At 48.4% G+C, this 20,593-nt stretch overlaps 3 protein-coding genes and 1 non-coding gene across 4 annotated transcripts in view; 2 read left to right on the top strand and 2 right to left on the bottom strand.

Annotated features, from left to right (window-relative positions):
* Positions 1–3,308: 3,308 nt before the first annotated feature.
* TRNAL-AAG lies at positions 3,309–3,390 on the bottom strand. Its single transcript has one exon. It is a non-coding gene; the product is annotated as a tRNA-Leu (tRNA).
* An 880-nt stretch (positions 3,391–4,270) lies between these two features.
* On the top strand, positions 4,271–4,720 carry LOC122191987 (zinc finger protein 70-like). The gene has a single exon (XM_042892405.1). The coding sequence runs from the start codon at positions 4,271–4,273 to the stop codon at positions 4,718–4,720; it is 450 nt and encodes a 149-aa protein (XP_042748339.1).
* Positions 4,721–10,451: 5,731 nt separating this feature from the next.
* Positions 10,452–14,195, bottom strand: LOC122191988 (zinc finger protein 664-like). The gene is made up of 4 exons (XM_042892406.1): positions 14,022–14,195; positions 13,705–13,831; positions 13,052–13,162; positions 10,452–12,945 (listed from the first exon to the last, which is right to left on the bottom strand). Exons 1-4 carry the CDS (start codon positions 14,181–14,183, stop codon positions 12,026–12,028), a joined length of 1,320 nt encoding a protein of 439 aa, XP_042748340.1. The 5' UTR covers positions 14,184–14,195; the 3' UTR covers positions 10,452–12,025.
* Positions 14,196–18,267: 4,072 nt separating this feature from the next.
* The window catches only part of LOC122191993 (olfactory receptor 4N5-like), a gene marked incomplete at its 3' end in the record, with an annotated part of 9,882 nt that continues 7,556 nt past the window's right edge, over positions 18,268–20,593 (top strand). The window contains exon 1 of the mRNA XM_042892410.1: positions 18,268–18,451. Within this exon, the coding sequence (XP_042748344.1) occupies positions 18,268–18,451 (184 nt within the window). The remainder of the gene's footprint in view (positions 18,452–20,593) is intronic.

Below are 20,593 nucleotides of genomic sequence, written 5' to 3'. Positions count from 1 at the left end.
GGGGGGTTTCCTTCCCCACCCCCACCGGACCCAAAAGTCCCATAATTGGCCCCAAAATGCGCCCCGGGCTCCGGGAGCGACTATGGCTGAAAGGAATAGAAAGGAGCCGAAAAGAGCCGGATGGAGCCAAATTCCGCCTTTTCTGCCCCCAAAAAGGTGAGAAATTCGCTGCGGGCGGGGCTCCCGTTGCTGATTCTTTTACACTTCTTTTCCTTTTTTATTTTTTCTCTTTTTTTTTTTTTTTCTTTTTTCCCCTTTTTCCTTTTCACCCATTATCTCCTCTTATCCATTTTCCCATTTTTTCCTTTTTTTTTTTTTTTTTTTTTGCGTTTTTTCCTTTTTTCCCCCCCAATTTTCCCCTTTTCTTATCAATTTCCTCCCATCTTTCCCCATTTTCCCACTTTTCCTCATTTCTCTCAATTTTCTCTTCATTTTTCCTAATCTTTCCCCAGCTTTCCCCCATTTTCCCTTTTTGTCCTCCTTTTCCCCCATTTTCCCTTATTTTCCCCATTTTTCATTTTTCCCATTTTCCTCATATTTCCATTTATCCTAAATTTCCCAGTTTTCCCCCCAATTTTCCCAGTTTTTTCCTTTTATTTTCCAAATTTTCCCATTTTCCAAACTTTTCTGAATTTTTCCTTCCCCCCCCCCCCAAATTTTCCCATTTTTTCCCTATTCCCCCTTTTTTCCCTTTCTTTTCCCCTATTTTCTCCTTTTTTTCCTCTGATTTTCCCCAGCTTTTATTTTTCCCCATTTTTCACCCACATTTCCCATTTTTCCCCCCAGATTTCCCACTTTTTTCCTTTTTTCTCCAAATTTTCCCGTTTTTCCAAATTTTCCCAATTTTATCCTTTTTTCCACTGAATTTTCCCCACTTTTTTCCATTTTTCCCCAAATTTACTCACTTTTTCCTTATTTCCTCCTTTTTGCCCTTCCCTTTCCCCCATTTTTCATTTTTCTCCCATTTTTCAATTTCCCCAGTTTTCATTTTTCCCCATTTTCCACCCAATTTTCCCTCAAAGTTCCCAAATTTCCCAATTTTTCCATTTTTCCCCAAACTCTCCCATTTTTCCCAAATCTTCCAAATTTTTCCCTTTTTTCTCCAAATTTTCCCAGTTTTTATGTATTCCTCCCTTTTTTTCACTCCTTTCCCCCATTTTCCCCTATTTTCTCCCATTTTTCAATTTTTCCATTTTTCATTTTCCCCATTTTTCACCCAAATTTCCCTGTTTTTCCCTCAAAGTTCCCAAATTTCCCAAATTTCCCATTTTTTCCCTTTTCCCTCAAATTTTCCAATTTTTCCTAATTTTCCCCATTTTCTCCATTTCTTTTCCTTTCTGCTCGAAGTTTTTTCCTATTTCCCCACTTTTTTCTCCTCCTTTTGCCCTCATTTTCTCCCATCTTTCCCCCATCTTTCTCCAATTTTTCCCTGATTTTTCCCCAAATTTTCTCGTTATTTTCCCCCATTTTCCCCAATGTTCCCATTATTCCCCCTTATTCCCCCGTTGTTCCCCCCACCCCCCGCACTTTGGTCGCTCCGCACTCGCGCTCGCTTCGGTTCCGCCCCCCGGCGCTCCGTACGGACCCTCCCCGCCCCCCTCAAATCCACACCGTGCGGAGCGGAGCGGTGCAGAAATGACGGCGGGACCCGCGGAGGTAACAGCGCTGTACGGGCACGGCAAGGAAACCGCGCGGAGATTTGCGCGGATCGCTGTACTGAAATCTGCGCGGATGTCTGCGGTGCGCGGAGCACTGCGCGGAGATTTGCGCGGCTGACTGCACTGAAATGTCCACGGATCGCTGCGCGGCTCCCTGCGCTCCCCCCCCAGTTTGCGCCCTTTCCCTTCGTCTCCATATTCCTTTTCCTCCAATTATTTCCTTTTGAAAATCCCCGTTTTGGCTTTAATTTCGGGTTTTATTTCATTAGATCGAAATTTTCATTCATTCTTCCCGAAGTTCCGTTTTGTTCCCTTTGTTTCATTTTGTCCCCATTTGCTTTCTTTTGCCTCAATTTTGAGCCCATTTCTTCAAATTTTGACTCATTTTAAAATTTCCATTTTAAGAAAAAACTTCGGTTTTTGAAAATTTTGATTTTTTCCCCCAAAATTCGATTTCTTTTGGAAATTTCGATTTTTTCCCAATTTTGATTCAATTTCTTTGTATTTTTTTCCTTAATTTTGATTTAATTTCTCTGATTTTGATTTCACTTTTTCTCAATTCCAATTTTTTCCCCTAATTTTCATTGCATTTCGTTGAATTAATTCCAATTTTTAAATTTGGATTCTATTTTTCATTAATTGCCGTTTTATTGCCCCCAATTTCGATTTCTTTTTAATTTTTATTTCATTTTTTATTTCAATTTTTTTCAATTTCAATTTTCTTCATTTTTTTACATTTTCCATTTTTTCCATTTTTTTATTTTATTTCTCTACTTATTGATTTTTTCACAAAATTTCATTTCCATATTTTTAATGTTCATTTCCTTTTTTATATTTGAGTTCTATTCCTTTAATCAATTCTCATTTTTTCAATTTTGATTTTATTTTTAAATTTGTTTCATTTTTAATTATTTATTTTCTTTTATTGCCTCTTAATTTTGATTCCCTATTAATTTTAGTTGTACTTATTTTGATTTCATATTCCATATTTTTTAATTTCTAATGTTTAATTTTTCCATTTTCCTCAATTTCCTCCCAGTTTTTCCCAAATTTCCCTCACCCGCCCCCATTTTTCCCCAATTTCTCCAACATTATGCAGTCCCCCGTTTCCCCCAAATTTTCCCCATCCCCCCATTTTGTCCCAATTTCCCCATTCCCCCCAAATTTTCTCCTGCATTTCCTTGAAATTTCCCCATTTGCCCCAATTTTTGCCCATTTTTCCTCTGATTTCCCCATTTCCCTCCATTTTCCCCATATTTTCCCCCAATTTCCCTCAAATTGTCCCCAATTTCACCCCAATTTTCCCCCTATTTTGCTCCCGTTTTTCCCAGATTTCCCCAATTTCCCTCCAATCTCCCTCCACCCCCCTTCACCACCCTGCATTTCCCACAGGTCCCAGATGCACTGCAGGAAGTGACTGTCATTTCCACCCCCACTGCTCTCCACCCTCTCCCGGGGCACCGCAGCCACCCACAGCTTCCCCCCACAGGTGGGGCCACTGACCCTCCCCCCCCTCTCCAAACCCACAGTCCCATTTGGGGCCCCCATTTCCCCATAGGGATCCCCTCATGTCTTGGGGTGCAAAAAGATGGGAGCAAATGTGAGGGGGGCTGGGGGGCACTGGGGCGCGGACCCCCAAAAGATGCTTTCTGGCAGTGGTGAGATTCGAACCCACGCCCCCGCAGAGACTGGAGCCTTAATCCAGCGCCTTAGACCGCTCAGCCACACTACCCCATGGGATACCTGCAAATCCCAATGCGAAACAATGAGGAATCCTCAACCCAGTGGGATCCAAAGGGACCCAAACCCATCAGCCAATGGGATCCTACAACCCAAACCTATCACCCAATGGGATCCCGCCACCCAATCCCATCACCCAATGGAATCTCACCAACCAAATCCCCTCAGCCAATAGAGCTCCACTTCTCCAAGCCCCATTATACCTCACTCAATGAAATCCCACCACCCCAATCCCACCACACCAATGGAATCCCATCACCCCAAACCCCATATGGGGGACTGGGACAAAACGGATGGGTTCCATTGGCAGCACTGGGGTGGGATGTGGGATCAGAGCTGTTCATCCCACTCCAAACACAGATCTGACCCACCACCACCCACCTATATAGGGCCACAGGAGTGCAGTAGGGAGCCATGGGTCCCCAACATGCTCAGCTTGGGGGATGAGGAGCCCACGCGACCACTGCTGTGGGTTTGGGTCCGGAGGAGGAGGTGAAGAGGCTGCCCCAACACCGGGACGTCCTCTGGGTCCTCCTGCTCAGGTAAATGGGGGATGGGTGTAATGGGGGAAAGTGGGTGTGGGAACCAATGAGTACCCATATGGGGATGTGTCCACATCCCACCAGAACTCCATCCCCATCCCCCTCCCACAGTTCCCATCCCTTCACCTCTCCTCTTCCCCTGTCCATGGCTCCCATCCCCTTTCTATGGTTCCCATCCTCTTTTCATCCTCCTCATCCCCTCTCCACAGTTTCCATCCTTCATTCCCATCCATGGCCAACAAATTGCTCAGCAAGAGCCACACGCTGCCAGGCAGCAATGCCAGCAGTGCTGCAAACACAGCCTATGTTGCATTGCCTCCTACAGACTACATGGTACAGCTCCATGTGCACCACAACCACGCACCAGAGCCGTGTGCTGAATGCAGGCAGAGCTCAGCCCTCAGTGCAACACCTGCACGGCAGCACAAGGATGTGATGCCCCATCACTGCCTGCAGTGCGGAGCTGCATTCCGGCTGCATTCGGCACTGCTGCTTCACCAGAAAAGCCACACGGTGCTGCGGCCGCACACCTGCAGCGACTGTGGGAAGGCATTCCGTGAAGCCGCCACGCTGCGCCGGCACCGCCGCATCCACACTGAGGAAAAGCTGTACAGCTGCCAATACTGCGGGAAGAGCTTCCGCGCCAGCTCCACGCTCATCATCCACCAGCGCATCCACACCGGCGAGAAGCCGTACCTGTGTGGCAGCTGCACCAAGTGCTTCATTTCTGGCTTGTTGCTCATGAAGCACCACCTCATGCACCAGCGCCAGACACTGTGATGGGGTCGGTTGGTTCCCCCTCCCCACGGGGCTCTGAGGGACTCACAGCCCCCTCCCCACAGAGCTCTGCTGTGTCCCCATTGCTGGCCCACAGTTTTATGGCTTTCCCAACCAAACCCAATGAGGATTGGTCTTTTCTTGGGGGGTTGGACTCCACTGGGTGGACTAATTGGGGTGTTGGAGGAGGGCGATGGGGATTGGGGTGATGGGACTCCGTTGGGATGGAGGGATTCTACTGGGTAGGGGATGATGGAGTCTAGGATGGTGGGACCCCGTTGGGTTGGGGGATGATGGGGTTCCATTGGGAAGGAGGATGATGGGCTTGGGATGGTGGGATTCCATTGGGATAGAGGATGATAAGATTTAGGGCAATGGGACCCCATGCGATGGAGAATGATGAGATTTGGGATGGCAAAATTCCACTCAGTGGACTATGATGGGGTTTGGGTCAGTGGGACCTCAGTGCAATGGTGGATGATTGGGTTTAGGATGGTGCTCAGGAAGCACGCTTGCATGCACCAATTCCAGGCGCCCTGACTAGCTCACAGCCCCCTATCTCACTCCAATTTATAGGAGGGAGAGGAGGTTCTTTTATTATCTATATACCCGGTGTGAGATTAAGAAGCAACGGTTCAAATGTTGGTCCGACCAGTTTATTACAAATCTTAATCAGGGAAATGGGGAAGGGGAGGATGGACACTATTATGATTAGGGTAATGGGGAAGGGAAGGAGGGCAATAGAAAAGATAGAAGAGAAGAAGCAAGGAGTCTTTATAGGCAGCAAGAGGGACATAGTCACCACAGTGGTTCAGTCTTTGATCCTCAGTAGTGGTGGGTCGTTGGGCAGAGTTTTTCTATGGACGATGACGGCAATGACGAAGGACAACGATGACCATGGTGATGATGGCCCTTTTTCAATGCTTCAAAGTGGTCGAGTCAGCTCTCCTTGCAGTGACAGCTCAAACCCAAGGTGGTTGAGTCAGTTCTCCTTGCTGTGGCAGCTTCTGGCTCTGGGATCTCAGCAGGAACCTCCTTTGTTCTTATCTTTCTGGCCTTGCCAGCAGAAAAGAGGAAGCAGGGAGGCACCAACTTGTATCTTGCCTTCGCAGGATACAGTGGTATCATCCCCCAGCCTTCCATACTAAGCTGGAGCGGTTTAGTCACAGGCCAGATCTTCCGCCAGTAAACACTCCTGAGCACTCTCATCCACTCTTCTACAGAGCAAGCAGCTCTGGAGGAAGGGGCTTTCAAATGTTCCCAAAGCGATATCGATTGTCACACAGTTAGCACCCTGATGGTAGCCACAGAGCTCTCCGTCTACTCAAGGGATTTGTGAGGTTCATCACCACACAAAGCCACAGGTGCTGACCAAGCTGGGGCTCTGGCAGAAGCTCTTCCAATGTTCGGGACTCTGCAGGCGCTGTATCTTCTGTGGCTGTGCTGGTAGATAACGAGTCTAGAACAGCTTTTGAAGGTTCCCAGAGTCTTGAGATGCTTCTACAGCATCTGTGCACTGTGGATGTGCTTGTGGGAGTTGAGACTACATTTGTGTTTAAAGCTCTTTTCACAATCAGGACACTGAAAAGGTTTCACCCCTGTGTGGATGTGCTGGTGGCACTTCAGAGCTGCTTTTGAAGCTCTTCTCACACTTAGGACACTGAAAGGGTCTCTCTCCTGTGTGGAAGCACGCGTGGTAGATGATGTGGGCACGGCTTTTGAAGCTCTTCCCACACTCAGGGCACTGAAAGGGTCCCTCTCCCATGTGTATGGCCTGTTTCTGCCAGGGCTGTGTGCAAGGAGAGTCACCTCTGATCTCCCCTGTAGAAACCCATCTGCTGTGGGGCAGCAGGTGAGGACCCAAAGGAAACCTCAGCTGGGCTGATATGTCACCAGGAAGGAAGAAATCCTGTCTGCAGGCAGTGTGGGAAGAGCTTCATCTGGAGCTCAACCCTCAGTAGACGCCAGAGAACCAACTCAAGAGGAGAGTCCCAGTGAGTGCCGTGACTGCAGGAAGAGGTCTGTCCACAGCTGGCAGCTCATCACACACCGGTGGATCCACATGAGGAACCCTACAGATGTGCAGCCTGCAAGAAGAGCTTTGGGCACAGCTCGAACCTGCTGAGGTACCAGAGTGTCTGCACTTGGGTGGAGTCCAATCCGTGCCTGCACCAGTGAGTTCACGTGGCAGGAAGCCTTAGAAATGCCTCGAGTGTGAGAAGGGCTTTGTGCAGAGCGCAGAGTTTCGTGAGATGGCACTCGTGGAAGAAGTGCTACAAATGTCCCATGTGTGGCAAGATTGTCAATCAAAGCTCCTACCTGATCAAGCACCCTGGGATCCACAGAATCACAGAATCACAGAATTGTAGGGGTTGGAAGGGACCTCCAGGGATCATCGAGTCCAACCCCCTGCCAAAGCAGTTCCCTACAACCAGGTCGCACAAGTAGGTGTCCAGGCAGGTCTTGAATATCTCCACAGCAGGAGACTCCACCACCTCCCTGGGCAGCCTGTTCCCGTGCTCCGTCACCTCACCTAAAGAAGGTCTTGTGTACAATTGTGCAGAACTTTCTATGCTGCAGTTTCTGGCCGTTTCCCCTTCTCCTGTCTCCACACACTGCTGAAAAGAGTCTGGCCTCACCACTCTTCCCCCACACCTCAGGTATTTGTAAACCTGGAATAGATCCCTTCTCAGTCTTCTTTTCTCAAGGCTGAACAGACCCAGTTCACTCAGCTTTTCTTCATAGCAGAGATGCTCCAGGCTCTTCACCATCTTTGTGGCCCTCCGCTGGACTCTTTCCAAGAGATCCCTGTCTTTTTTGTACTGGGGAGCCCAGAACTGGACGCAGTGCTCCAGATGAGGCCTCACCAGGGCAGAGCAGAAGGGGAGGATCACCTCCCTCGACCTGCTGGCCATGCTCTTTGGAATGCACCCCAGGATGCCATTGGCCTTTTTGGCCACAAGGGCACACTGCTGGCTCATTGCCAACCTGTCGTCCACCAGGATGCCCAGGTCCCTCTCTGCAGAGCTCCTCTCCAGCAACTCATCCTCCAACCTGTACCAATGTAAGCAGTTGTTTCTCCCTATATGCAAGATTCTACACGTGCTTTTATTAAACCTCATCTGGTTTCTTACTGCCCAGCTCTCCAGCCTGTCCAGGTCTCGCTCTCAATCCTCATTAAACATTGCCCATTCCAATGAGACGGTGGCCCTGCAAGTGTCTCTGGTGCAGGAAGAGTTTCTCTCAGGGCTGGCACCTCGTTTCTCCTGGGAAAAATGCCAGCGGAGAGACCTTGGGGATGCTGGAAAGCCCAGGATGATGGAGACCCCAATGCTTCTTGGAGGGTTTGGTTTCGGTGCCAACACAGGAGGAGTTTTCAACGGAGATGGCATCCCTGGCACCCTCTGCACAGGGCACTTATCCAGGAAGCTTCACATGGCCTTTCCTTGCTACCCAACGCAGTTCTCTCACCATGCCTGCTTTCCTCTTCTGCTCTGCCTGCCAGCAGCTTTTTGATGCTGTTTCCTAAGGAGAAGCGGCTGTGCAGGGATGTTCTGTGTGTCTGTGTGCATGTGCTGCTCTCAGTAATTTGTGAGTGCACTGATGAATCTTAGAGGGGTCAGGAGAGCAGTAACGTGTCTCATGGAGGTATTCTGAAAATCATCTGCAGTGGGAAGGGAAAGGGGTGAATAAAGTAGCTGAGTTGTTCTGGAGCTTTCTTCACTGTGGTCTTGTTTTTTGTTTTTAAAATAAACGTCAGCATGTGCAATGAGGAGAGGGAAGGGTGCAAGCAGGGTTTGGTTTGGGTGCCTCTTCCAGCCCACTGCTTGCTTTTGGGAAGGCATTTCTTTCACACAATCCTATCATCCTTCCTAACCCAATGTGTTGCACATTGGTTCAATTGCTTTTCTCGAATGCTTTAATCAGGAACTCAGAGTAGCTGTGTGACATGAAGTCTTGGTTGTCTCCAATAAAGCTACAAAAAGCTGAGCTTGTTATTCCTAAACGCATCGTCCAAAGTTTCAGGAGATGGCAGGAACAGAAAGCAATGCAAACCCGCAGGGTGCACCAGCAGCTCATCCCCACAGCACAGAGATATCAGAGTGCTCTCCAGGGCGTGCTTGCCTTGCAAGTGATCCCTTTAGAGCTTGAAAGTTTTTGCTTTGACCTTGGCAAGGTGTGTCTGAGACCTCCTGCAGCAGGGCCTTCACCTTTGCTGGGCTCAGCTAAAGCTGCTGTGGTTGGAATGCGGTTGGCAGGAAGTGGAGGTTGATTTTGGTGAGCTAGTGAAGCCAGCAGGAGCTTGCCCATGTCCTCTAAAGGCTCTCTGACCCCTCAGCAAGCTGCAAGGAGATGATGATTGCAGTCCCGAGGAGCTCTGCTTCCTCCATCCCAGGAAGCAGAGGCCTGGTCTGGTGCTGGAGAGGTACAGCAGGGCCCTGGGGCTTGCAGGAACTCACAGCTCCAGGGGAAATGCATGGGGACGAAGCAAGCAGCTGGGAGGCGTGGGGATCCCCAGCAGCAGGAGGCAGCAGCCCAGCCAACAGCCAGGATGATTTACATTTAAACTGCAACCAATTATTTCTTGTCCAGTGGCATCACTCATGTGTCTCCTTTTTCCTTTTAGATTCCCCAAAAAAACATTCTCACTCTTCTGTGTTTTCATTTTACATCACCATATTCTCAGAATTGTTGAGCAGGATTTCTCTAAAAAGAAAATGAAGATGAAGGTTTTCTACATTTACTGCCATAAAAATCAATTTAACTGCTGGAGCAGGAACATTTCAGATGGGGGCGTGAAGGAGGGGGGTGCCAGTCTAGGGGTGGACGTTCATACAGGTGGGCATGGAGGGAGGGATGGAGGGATGGAGGGATGGAGGGATGGAGGGATGGAGGGATGGAGGGATGGAGGGATGGAGGGAGAGCTTTCTCCCATCAGATTTAACCCGCAGTTGCATATGCCCAGCAGAAGCCTGTGTCCTCTGTGTCCCACGTGACCTCTGCGTGTAGCTTACACTTGGCTGTGATGTGGTGAAGAGCCTCTGGGCACTGATTAAGGGACATGGAAGTAAAGCGGGAATCTAGCGTAAGCCAGCCCGCCAGGAGGATGATACCAATTAATTATTCTTGACGGAATTAAGGGATGTGTCTGGAACAGCATCACTTCCCCTAGGCACTGTGGTCCGTCTGCACTGGACCAGTGCACTGGTCACTTGTTAAGAGTCATCTCATAAGAGCACAGGTGCAGGCAATTTCAAAGTGTTGCAAGACAAGAAGCGGGGCAGAAGTCCAGCTGCTCTGAGCAGAGATTTCTTCTAGAGTTCGTGTGGAAGGGAAGGTAAATGGACTCACGGAGTGAGACCTGGCTACATGGGAGCAACTGACTATGAACCTTTGTGGAATGTGCTGCTCCACTTGCAGCCAGGTAAACGTATGGCCTGTGGGGATTATCCAGCGGTCTTGGGAATCTCAACAGGTCCCAGTTGATTGGAAGCCGGCAAACATCCCAGTTTCCAAGAAGAGCGGGAAAGAAGAGCTTGGTGATTAGTACCCTTTGAGGCAAGGCCTGATCTGTCAGCTTGTACCGAAAGGACTTCTAAGGTCCTTTTCCAGAAGTGCTCTTTCTGTTGTTCATTCAACACTGTCACTCCGTGCACATGATGGCCGAGGTGACCACATTCACAACCCTTCCAGTTAGACAAAGGCGAACCAACACTCAAGATTCACACACAGGTGGAAAACAACATCAACTTTATTAGCAGATTTCTACAAAACATTTATCCTACGTTTCCACCCTCTCACACTTGTATCTGTCTAAGCTGTGTTCTTTACAGGAACTTCAAGTATGCCTTGAGGTAGTAAAAACAATAAGAGGAGAAAAAAAATAATGAAAAGGAAGAAGAGAAATTAGAAGGGCTAGGCACATCATCAGTCCTGGATCCAGCACCAAGCGTGCTGACAGAGATGCTCCACATGGTAAAGAATGGAAGCAGCAGCATCTAGAAGCAGGGCCAGCAGCAGAGGTAGGGCAAACCTGACCTCCCCCCCAGCACCTAGTTATAATACCAAAGGAAAAAGACAGATCCCATCTGCCCCTGTTTGGAATTGGAGCTGCCTCCGGTCCTAGACACTGGACTACATCCAAAACTACGGAAGTCACACCAGGCCCCCTCCTGAAACTCGACCGTTTCAGGACTGTTGTTCTGAACTCTTCCAAGAGTGGCTGACACATCAGTCCAATTAAGGGAAGGGACACTTGGCTCTTCCCTGCTACTTAATTGTCTCTCAGGGCATTGTTCCGGCTCACACTAACAGACTCTAACATCTCACCCCAAACACCACCCCATGGCTCAAACATTCTGAGGTCTCCTTCAATAATGGTGATCTGTACAGAGTGGTTAGCAGGTGAAGAGGAAGAGAGGTGAGAAGGCCTACCATTACAAACAAAAAACCCACACCACATCGTAAGATTGATCTTCACAAGACATTTCCCCCACCCCCTGCATCCCAGTGATTTCAGCAGTGATGTGATCCACGGCCATGGATCAGTCCATCAAAGCAGTCTTCTGGCTGCATCGCCTGAAAAAGCTCTCCAGTCCTTCTGGTGATTTCCTTTGTGTTTTGATGGGCCTCACTTACGCCAGTGGTGGCACGGCAGATGGTGATACAGCATTCTCCTTCAGTTCAAGTTCAACAGCCCTCGCACCCTGTGTTCTTTTGACAGCAATATGTCGAGCACCAGTTGGTTTTGCAAGGCCACCTTGGATACTTGTTGAACAAGTACAAGAACTGCTCTGCCTCCTCCAACCAGCAAAAAGGAAACACAAGCGTTCTTAGCTGCTGTGGGATTCCAAAGAATGCATTTTCTGGATTACAGTCTGACTGCAAACCCTCTCTATCTTGGGACCTGGAAGAAGAACGATTTCACGCGGGGCAATGAGCAGCAGCAGACTTTGAACAAATTAAACAGGCGATAGCTCATGCAGTAGCCCTTGGGCCAGTGCAGACAGGACAAGATGTAAGAAATTCACTCCACACAGCAGCTGGGGAGAACGGCTCCACTTGGAGCCTCTGGCAGAAACCAGAGCAGTTCCCAGCATGTTAGTTGTTACACAGTTCAGATACATATGCACACTGTCATAACATTTATCCTTTATCTAAGTGAAAACTTCATCTAAACCTGTAAGTTCTACTTCATGGGTTTTTCTTTTGTTCTCTCCTCCATCCCAAAGGGAAAGAGAAGAGTGAGAAAACGACTGCTGAGCGGCCTGCTGGTTTAAACCTTCTACTTTCTGTTCTTAAACACTTCTACTTTCTGTTTCCTCTGTGCACATGCTTATGGGATTTGAGATTTGAACTGCTTCTAAAGCCCTTCCCACACTCAGAGCACTTGAAGGGTCTCTCCTCTGTGTGGATGCGCTGGTGGAGAATGACATGGGAAGTCTTTTTGAAGCTCTTGCCACATTCAGGGCACTTGTAGGGTCTCTCTCCTGTGTGGACGTGCTGGTGTTGGATGAGGTGGGAACTGCTTTTGAAGCTCTTCAAACACTCTGAACACTTAAAGGGTTTCTCTCCAGTGTGGATGCGCTGGTGTACTGTGAGGTTTGAACGGTGTTTGAAGCTCTTCCCACACTCAGAGCACCTAAAGGGTCTCTCTCCTTTGTGGATGCGCTGGTGGTGGATAAGGTGGGAACTTCTTTTGAACCTCTTTCCACAGTCAAGACACTTAAAGGGTCTCTCTCCTGTGTGAATGCGCTGGTGAAGAATGAGGTCAGAACTGATTCTGAAACTCTTTCCACACTCAAGACACTTATAGGGTCTCTCTTCCATGTGGATGCTCTTGTGGCGCGTAAGGTTGGCTCTCCATTTGAAGCTCTTTCCACAATCAGAGCACTTATACAGTTGTTTTTCTGAGTTGACACACTGGTGGTTAACAAACTCAGAACAACTTTTAAAGCTTTTCCCAGATTCAGTGCAATACTTCTGCTTTTTCTTCTGGCACACTTGCTTACACCTGGGGTCTTCAGGCTCCTTCTGACTTGTGCTGAAGCTGAGATGGTTCCTTGCTCTCCTTCCAGAATGCTTTCTCAGTGGCTTCTTGAAGTGATCTCCTTGCTCCAGGCCACTCTGGGCATGCTTTCTTGCTTTCCTTACAGATGCACTACTATACTGCCTTTTGGCTACACTAGTTTTGGGCAGACCCTCCTTAAAATCTGTGATCACAGCTCCTGATGGATTGCGTAAGAAACCAAGAATTAGCACATGAACCCAACAACGGCCTATTCACACAAGGCGTTTACAGCCTCAGCCTCCTCCTTCCGTCCACCACCTCACCTGGGCTGAGGTCTGTTGGCACAGTCTCAGGGCTACGCACATCCGGGATCCAGGGATCATCCCCTCCTTCACACAGGGAGATCAGCAGGCATTTGGGGACTGGATGTGGAGCTTCAATGACAGAAACATTGGAACATAAGAGTGTTAACTTGATTCTGGTACAGCTGCTTCTCCAGCAACTCGACTATCTGTCCCTCCAAAACTGAAGCCACAATCAGGGCCTGAATGACTCGGGGCAACCACGTAGACATTAGAATGTATCTGTTGAATTTTTCCAAACTGCTCTATGCCCAAGGCTTCAAAAATGTTTATGGGAATGGAATAGAGAGCCAATAAATGCTAAAGTAATAACTTGAGTGTGGTCTGGCTGCTGCTGCTGGTAGTACCCTGCAATGCAGCAAGAAAAGATGGCTCTACCACCCCCCCCCCAGCTGATGCCTGCTTCCCAGCACCAACTCAGGGGCTTTTATCAGAGTGCTGAGCACAATAAGCCCCCCATAAAACTCACGCTCCTCTGTGTTTCTTTTGTTACTGTCACTGTGGTGTTGGTCAAGAAGTAAGTGCATGATAATTATTCTAGGCCTGGCCTGCAGAGGCTCATTCTGCACAGCCAGAGATGCCCTAACGAGGAGGAAAGGCAGCAAAGCCCTCACCCAGCGAGGCCACGCACTGGTATGTCTCCAGCATCACGTCCCGGTACAGCGCTCGCTGCGCAGGGTCCAGCAGCGCCCACTCCTCCCTGCTGAAATACACGGCCACCTCCACAAAGCTCACGGGCTCCTGCAAGCAAAGAGGCTCCTTGCTGGGAACAGCCAAGGCCCAGGGAAGCAGCTCAAACAGGACACAAACTCCCGTCCCAGCCGCTTCTCTGGCCCCAGCACACACACGCTGCCTGAGGCCACCTCCCTCTCCCCCTGCATTCACATCCCTCGCCCCTCGGCCTCTCCTGCCTGCTTCCCCCAGCCCCTACCTGAGATGCATGTGCTGTGGCCATCTGCTGCTCTCCTGCAGCTGAAATGATCACGGCTGGAAGGCAGAAGTTGAACTGGAGCCTGCAGGGACAAGAGAAATGGCAGGGGAGCTGTGAGGGAACGCAGCAGTCCCTGTCCCAGCCCAGCCCTCCACAGCCCATCTGCAGGGCACTGCCTGGGGGGATGGCACAGCAGGCCTTGCACAGGAACACAAGCAGCAACAGCACTGGTAACACTCTGGCTGAAGCTGATTACGAATCACAAAGCTGACTCCAACTGGGTGGCACAAAGAACTGACAACGGTTCAACAGCTGAGGATACATGGACTGTATGCCTAAAGACAATGCATAGCAAGAAGGCAGTCATCTTACCCCTAAACGGGGAGCAGCCCCATGTGCCCCTTGAGTTCTCTGGCTCAGCAAAGGCTGTACGACAGGATCTCCCCTCAAGTAGGGATGTCTCTCAAGGTCACGCCTGTATAGACATCCCTGAGAGGTGATCCAGAGATCTCTGAGTGAAATACTTCCTCAAAATATCTAAGATAATCTCCTCTGTGTCAAATTAAAATCATTCCCCTTGTACCCATCATTATCCACCCTAGTAAAAAGCCCTTCCCCTCCAGTTTATAGTTTCCTTCAATTACTGGAAGGCCACAATGTGGTCTCCCCGGAGCCTTCCCTTCTCCTAGTTAAACAAGCCCAGTTTCCCCATTGCACCAAGAATGCCTCGATGCCATCTCCCTCCTCTCCCACCAGGGGGCGACGCTTCCCACTCCACTCCGCAAGTACACCTCCCTCACTTCAGGGCAAGGTTCTCAGCACCGTGCGCCCTTTGCACGAGGCAGCCTGGGCTGCATTTTACTGACGTGCTTGTCGGGTGCGTTCTCAACGTGTGCTCCAGTCAGCCCACAGGCTGTCAGCTTTTCAGCTTCTATTACACAGCCCAGTGCCAGGGCTGGTGCAGATGCTGGACTACTTGTGAGAAATCCAACTCCATAACCAGAAAATGATATAAAGCAGGTCTATTTTGAGTTACAGCACTGCGCACACACGCTGGGAGCTGAGGAAGGAGCCTTTCCTAACCTGCACACCGTAAAAGGACAGTTTAAGGATGCTAATAGAGACAAGTTACACACATGCAAGGAGAGGATATTACATGCATTACATGCAAGATAGGAAAGGATTGATTCTAAGAAAGTAGGCAAAGATTATTCTGATTTTATAATTAGGATAGGAGTTGATGTTCATTGGTTCCAGAAAGTTATAATATTTTCCACCCCAATTGCTGAGACCTGATTTCTGCAGATCTTTTTCCTTGCTGTAGTGGCACATGTTTTGGCGCATCTTATGCTGCTTCCATTAAACATACTCAAGAAAGAACGCAACAAGGTATTATCCAAAGTAAATTGGTGGATCATCTATGAATATTCCAAGAAAGAATAAGACTATGCAAGACTTGAAGAATTACCGAGGCAGGCAAACTCGGTAACCAACTGGTTAATCTGCTCCACAGTTCTGTAAATCCAAATGAGGTATCATCCAGAGTAAATTGGTGGATCACCTGAATTTGTTCCCATAGATCAGTGTGCACATCTCTCAGAATCACAGAATCACAGGATTGGAAGGGACCTCAGGAACCATCAATCTCCAACCCCCTGCCACATTCAGGGCCACCAACCTCTACATTTCATACCAGCCCAGGCTGCCCAGGGTCCCATCCAACCTGGCCTTGAACACCTCCAGGGATGGACGGGGCATCCACAACCACTCAGGGCAGCTGTTCCAGCACCCAGACAGAGCCCTGGGGTACGCCGCTCATTACTGGCCTCCACCCAAACATAACACCATTAACCACCACGCTCTGTCTGTGGCCTTTCCACCAATTCCTTATGCATCGAGTGGTCCACCCATCAAATCCACATCCCTCCAATTTGGAGATAAGGATGTGGTGGGGGACCATGTCAAAGGCCTCGCTCAAGTCCAGGTAAATGACATCAGTCGCCTTTCCCTTGTCCACCCATGCCCTCCATCATAGAATGCCACCAGGTTGGATAGGGATGACCTTCCCCTGGTGAAGCCATGCTGGCTGTCTCGGATCACACGCCAATTCCTCATGTGACCAAGCATGTCATCCAGGATGATCTGTTCCATGATCTTCCCAGGCACAGAGCGAGACTCACCGGCCTGTAGTTCCTGGGGTCCTCCTTGCTCCATTTCTTGTCAATGGGAGTGACGTGACCCTTCCTCCAGTCATCCGAGACCTCACCTGACAGCCACGATTTTTCAGATATGATGGAGAGCAGCTCAGCAGCCACCTCAGCCAGCTCCTTCAGAACCCTGGGATGCAGCCATCCAGCCCCATAGACTTGTGCACATTCAGTCTCATGAGGTGGTCTCAGACCTGCTCTGTCCTCACAGCGGGGTGGGGGATTTACCACCACACGTCTGTTTCTTTGAGTTTCATCAGTTTTGATTAATTATAGCCTACACTCCTCCTTCTTTGGCCATCAGGAGATCAAGACCCATTCCATTCTGCAATACTGTTTCACTAGGAGAGGATACCTCTGTCTGCAATCCAAGTACAGCATCTGTGGGGAAGTCTCTGGACTCTCAGGACGTGCTAGAGACGTGACAGCACACCAGTGTGGTTAAAAGCTGTGAGTCTGTTTTATTGTTAAGCACTACTCTATTCGTACATGTTAACAGAGCATTCTGCAAAACATTCTTGAACTGTTCACACAGGCGCTTAGCCAATCAGAGCCATGAGATGTTCTTTCTTCTTCTAAAGGTGTCTTTAGTTCTCATGCCACTTATCTTGCTCCACAGCTGCTGCTCTGAACAGTTTTTTCTTATGTTCCCACAAGTATCCACAGCTGAGCTCTTGATATTCTCCAGTGTAGCTGCTATACTGACAATTGCCTTTTCTGATTCACTTACTCCTGGACTAGGAATAAACCATCCAATAAAACTATGGAACCCACAGGGCCTGTCTATAAGGGGGTTATTCCCCGCTTCACCCTTTTCCAAGAGCCTCTCAGCATCCCTGGGGAAGGAGCTGTTCCATTGAAGCACTAAGCATCCTCCTGCATAATGTCCTTCTAGTTCTCAGGAAGTGTCTTACATTGAGGCCTGTCTACAGCTGTACACTGAATTTAGGTCCTTTTTCCTATTGTTCTGATTTTATTTGCACACCTACGCCTACTTCCTGCTCCACCCCATGGTGTCCAATTGGTGGAAGGAGTCCCACACTGAGGGATTTCCATTCCTCCATCTCTTGGTAAGGCTGTACATATCCTGCAATCAGGGAGCTTTAGGCTAACCACTGTTCCTTTAGTGATGTTTAAATAGGTATTTTCACACCAGGCTGAAGAAGTCTTATGTAAAACATGCAACCTGTAGAACACATTCTAAACATATTGTCTCTCAATCCTTAGCTCCAGTGGTTCGGTCTTCTTAACAGTGCACTGGGGCTGAGATGTCTTCTTAACTCACGTGTAGCTCCACCACGCTTGCTCTTTCACCTTGATCGCTATGGATGATGCTCTGGATGATGCTCTCAACCCCAAATCTTGGAATTGTCTCTTGTAACAGTACTTTAGTTACTTCCTGCACCTTGTTGGTCCTGCAAGGGAAAAGGTGTCTGTTAATACCAACGTATACCTATACCCCTTTTTCCTGTGAGTTCAGAGAAATCAATTCACCGTTGTTGTCCAGGATAAATTCCCTTCCCTGTTAGTCCCATGGCATCGTGGGGCCTGTTCTAGGACTATTCTGTAAACAAATCTCACAAAAGGGTTACCTGCTTAGTGGTGGTGTATAAATTCCAAGCCACAATCCGTTGCCTCAAGTATTTATACAGGGTCTCAGTTCCCCAGTGAGTTTTCCTGTGCTCAGCCATGATTATGGCCCATAACAGGGAGGTGAGAACTACTATCTTGTTTTGAAGCCTGCACTTCTGTGTCCTCTGTTTCTGAACGCTTTCCAAGCCCTCTTGATTAGTTTATCCAGGTCCTGTATTTTGCTTCCTTTAATCTGTACTTCACCAGGAGAAAATAAAGACGTTCTTGCTCTGATTAACAAGAGACCTTGGGAGATGTGAACAAGTTCAGCAGACATGGAGAGAGAAAACTGAAAGACTGCAACTATTTGTGCCAGACAGAACCTCTTGACATGATCACAAGGCGTCTAGCTTGTACACCTGGCATGGGAGTGAGCAGATGCTATCAAGGTCAAGCTGACAAATGGCATGCACTGGCAGCAGGACACCAGCATCCACAGCATACACATCCAGCATCTCACTGACAACCTGGTGTTTGACAGCCTCTATGACCTCATCATCCACTATCGGGAGATGCCACTGAGGTACAGCAGACTTGAGATGAAGCTGACAGAGCTGGTGCTCGAGTCCAACACCCACAGCAACAAAGCCTGTGTGTTACGGGACGGCACAAGAGGGATGAGCCCAGCTCTAGTGCCATCTCCTTCAGGGCAGGATGGAAGGATGATCCAGCACTACTGCATGCAGAAAAAGGGTCACGATTAATGAGACATTTGACCAAGAGCATGTTGTTCAAGATCATTGTGTGCAATAAAAGTTTTTGTTCTGCTCTAACAACAGTCTGTGCCTAATTGCCACAGGTAAACCTTAATCTGCTTTGCCCTCCTCAATCTGAATGAGGACCCTTGGATAGGATTTTAAAAGGTTACAGAGAGTTGTTACCAGTATTCCATGGTTGTACATCCATATGCAACACCACCTTGTCATCCCTAGGGAGATCCTTTGCTGATGGAGCTTCCACAGTCTGGCAAGTTGCTTCCTTCCTCGTTGTTCTCTAGGGTTTGGGATCCAGCAGCAATTCTGTAACCTAAATAGGTTACTTGTGGCCATGCCATCTGTGCTTTCTGTGGAGAAACTCGATAGGCATGAAGTCCGAGAAAGTTTAGTAGACTAATCGTCCTTGCTATGTATACCTCCTTTGTTTTGGTAGCTATCAGAAGGTCATCATGTGCTGTGACAGGGATCCTCATCCTGGGGCTGTACCCATTGCTGCACTCTTTGGCAAGTTGGTTCCTGAAAAGAGTGGGGCTATTCTGAACACTTGGGGAAGCAAACATCAGCTGATTCTCTGGACTCAATGGTAGACAAAAGACGGCACCTTCTAGGTCCAGAACGGCAAACCATGCCAGTTCCCCTGATAGTTTTGTAAGCAGTGTGTATGGGTATGCTACCAATGGGTATAAATCCTACACTGTTCTATTGATGGCCCTTAAATCTTGTACTCACACTCCAACAACAACCCGAATTTCTGAAAACTGTCCATTATTGGCCGGATTCCTTTCCCATCTCTGAATTTGAGGGGGTACTGTTCAATCTGAACCGGCTGAGCTCTCTGCTTTATTCCAATTGCTATTGGAGCTGCATTCTTAGCTCTTACTGGGGTTTCTAGTATCCACATCCCAGAACAGATTTGATCACTTCCTTTGTCTGGGATCCTGGTCCCAGCAGAGGTAGTGATCAATGCTAAACTAAGCACCTCTATTAACAGCTCTTCTTGTACCTTAAATTCCAATCCTCCTCTCAACTTGATTTCAGCTTCCAGTTGTTCTAGTAAATCTTGCCCTAGTAAAGGCTTTGGTGAATTTGGCACCTGCAAACATTTGTGTATCCCTACCTGTTCATACAACTTAGTATACATACAACTTAGTATACATACAACTTAGTATAGGTAAGGTATACCTTACCTATACTAAGTTGTAAAGGCTTAAGAAAGTAAACCTCCTCACTTGTGCCAGTGGCTTCCCCTGCGGTTACAAATTCATCACTTACTGGAGTTAGAGAAGTATTTCACACCCAATAAGTTGCTCCAGTTACTACCAATTCCACACTTGGCTGCAATTCCTTCTTTAGTTTAATCTGCTCCACCCTTAACTGTTATTGCATCTGTTACCAAATCCAGTGCCTCTTTTTGCATTGTTTTTCTATCCAAGGAGGACAGAACCCTCCTGGGCCTTTCCAGCTCCCTTCCCCTTCAGCTCCTCCTGAGGAGATCTCTGGGTCCTACAGCCCTCCTCTCAGCTCCTCCCCTGCTAAGGCTTCCCATGCTAACACTGGGATATCCAGTTTCCCAGGTCTCTGCAGATGAAGGCTGGTCGCTTCCAGCGTCTGCCTGCCTTGGCACAAACAAGATTAACTGCTAAATGGTCATCACCTTCCAACCACCATTGTTTGCAATTATTAATTGAAGTTTTCTTGCTCACGGTGCCCCCAGGCTCCCCAGCAGTATCTGAAGTGGAATTTGCCTGGGGACTTCCTTTCCCTGTGCTCCCCCATACTCAATTTCATTGATTCCTTATTGTTCCCCAAAGTCCACACCTTATAGGTAGAATGTTAGTGTGAGCACATGCATATTCCTCTTTAAAGCCCAGTCCACAACACCAACCGAAACGCCACTTTCCTCTATTCCACTGTAATCCCTGGACACTACTACAGGTCAAGCCTCTGATAACTTCTTGTTTATTTCTTTCCCAGTGGAAAAAAAAATATACAGAAATGAGTGAGTCCTCGGTGGGGG

The sequence above is a fragment of the Lagopus leucura genome, unplaced genomic scaffold, assembly GCF_019238085.1.
Source record: "Lagopus leucura isolate 7727_CA_CO unplaced genomic scaffold, USGS_WTPT01 35440-2_obj-0_obj, whole genome shotgun sequence".
Lineage (NCBI taxonomy): Eukaryota > Metazoa > Chordata > Aves > Galliformes > Phasianidae > Lagopus > Lagopus leucura.
This window is presented reverse-complemented; position numbering and strand designations above follow the sequence as displayed.

Excerpts from the sequence above, each read along its gene's own strand:
- LOC122191988 (XM_042892406.1), bottom strand. The coding sequence starts at position 14,183 with ATGGGCTGTGGAGGGCTGGGCTGGGACAGGGACTGCTGCGTTCCCTCA. Across the intron at positions 13,832-14,021 it reads CCACAGCACATGCATCTCAG|GAGCCCGTGAGCTTTGTGGA; the intron begins GTAGGGGCTGGG and ends CTTTGCTTGCAG. Across the intron at positions 12,946-13,051 it reads GCCAACAGACCTCAGCCCAG|GAGCTGTGATCACAGATTTT; the intron begins GTGAGGTGGTGG and ends GCAATCCATCAG.
- LOC122191987 (XM_042892405.1), top strand. The coding sequence starts at position 4,271 with ATGGTACAGCTCCATGTGCACCACAACCACGCACCAGAGCCGTGTGCT.